This window comes from Perkinsus marinus (genome assembly GCF_000006405.1).
Source record: "Perkinsus marinus ATCC 50983 genomic scaffold scf_1104296977262, whole genome shotgun sequence".
NCBI classification, from domain to species: Eukaryota; Perkinsozoa; order Perkinsida; family Perkinsidae; genus Perkinsus; species Perkinsus marinus.
In genome coordinates, this window is record NW_003200237.1 from 1 (window position 1) to 976 (window position 976).

The 976-nt window shown below is 48.4% G+C and overlaps 1 protein-coding gene across 1 annotated transcript; it reads left to right on the forward strand.

The window, feature by feature from the left end:
- Nucleotides 1–146: 146 nt before the first annotated feature.
- Nucleotides 147–890, forward strand: Pmar_PMAR007403 (hypothetical protein; the record flags this gene model as incomplete). Its single annotated transcript, XM_002764445.1, has 1 exon — nt 147–890. A coding segment is annotated over one exon (744 nt), but the record flags the coding sequence as incomplete, so codon positions are not given.
- Nucleotides 891–976: the final 86 nt, after the last annotated feature.

The window sequence follows — 976 nt, forward strand, 5'->3', positions numbered from 1 at the left end:
AGGTTAAGGGTATTTATGTTTTGTACGGTGAGGTATATCCTTCCGATCGGAGTGAGTTGAAATTGGTGACCCGCCTTATCGTTGGTAAGCTCCCTATGAATCTTAGGAAGCATACTGTTGATAGAATTCGCAGTTGTCATCAAGCAATGTCAGGAGGGGTGTGGCATTTTGAAGATGATGTCCACCAGGATTGGGAATCTCTACTTCGTCTTTTCTCTACGTCTGGTCCGAGTGTCTCTGGGGCTATAAGGTCGGCATGTCGTTCGTTTGAGGACTCTGAGGTGTTGGGCAAGGACCCTACTGTTCACAGTCATCCTACTTCGTCCCCTGTTAAGGTTGCTCGTATCCAGGAGATTGAGAACATCGAGAAGTCCTGTGTCTCCGTCTTCTATGGTGCTGGTGCCGACTCTAAGAACCGTGAGAAGGTTAAAGCTCTGACGAAAGCCGATGTGGTCTATTGTGGTAAGAACCGTAGAGGGAAGCCGTATTGTATATTCGGGTTCCGTAAGGAGACCTCGATGCCTGATGGAGACTTTCTCAACGGCCAGTTTTTCGTTCGACCCTATCGTTGCCGTCAATCGTCTGGGGGTGAAGGGTTTCGACTCTCACGAGGATTGACTGATAAAAATTCTCAAGTAGAGAAGAGTCGGGATGTGGTTGCCCATGCGGTTACTGGTGGTGGTATTATTCCCCCTGAGATCGTGTTGAAGGCTCAGTTCTCTCCCGATTCTAGTCCTGGTGAGTGGTATCAAGTGGATGCTGTAGTGGATACTGGTGCTGGACTTTCGTATTGGCTTGGGAATGAAGTTCCGTGCGACCCCAGCGAGAAGGTTGATGTGTCTATTGTTGAATTGGCAGATGGTACTGTAGTCAACGTGGGGAAAGAGATTGTAGGAAGGATCTGTTTGCGTGGTGGTAAACTTGAAGTTCCAGTGTCCTTCAATATCTTTCCTTCCAGCACCCTCGGTACCATATC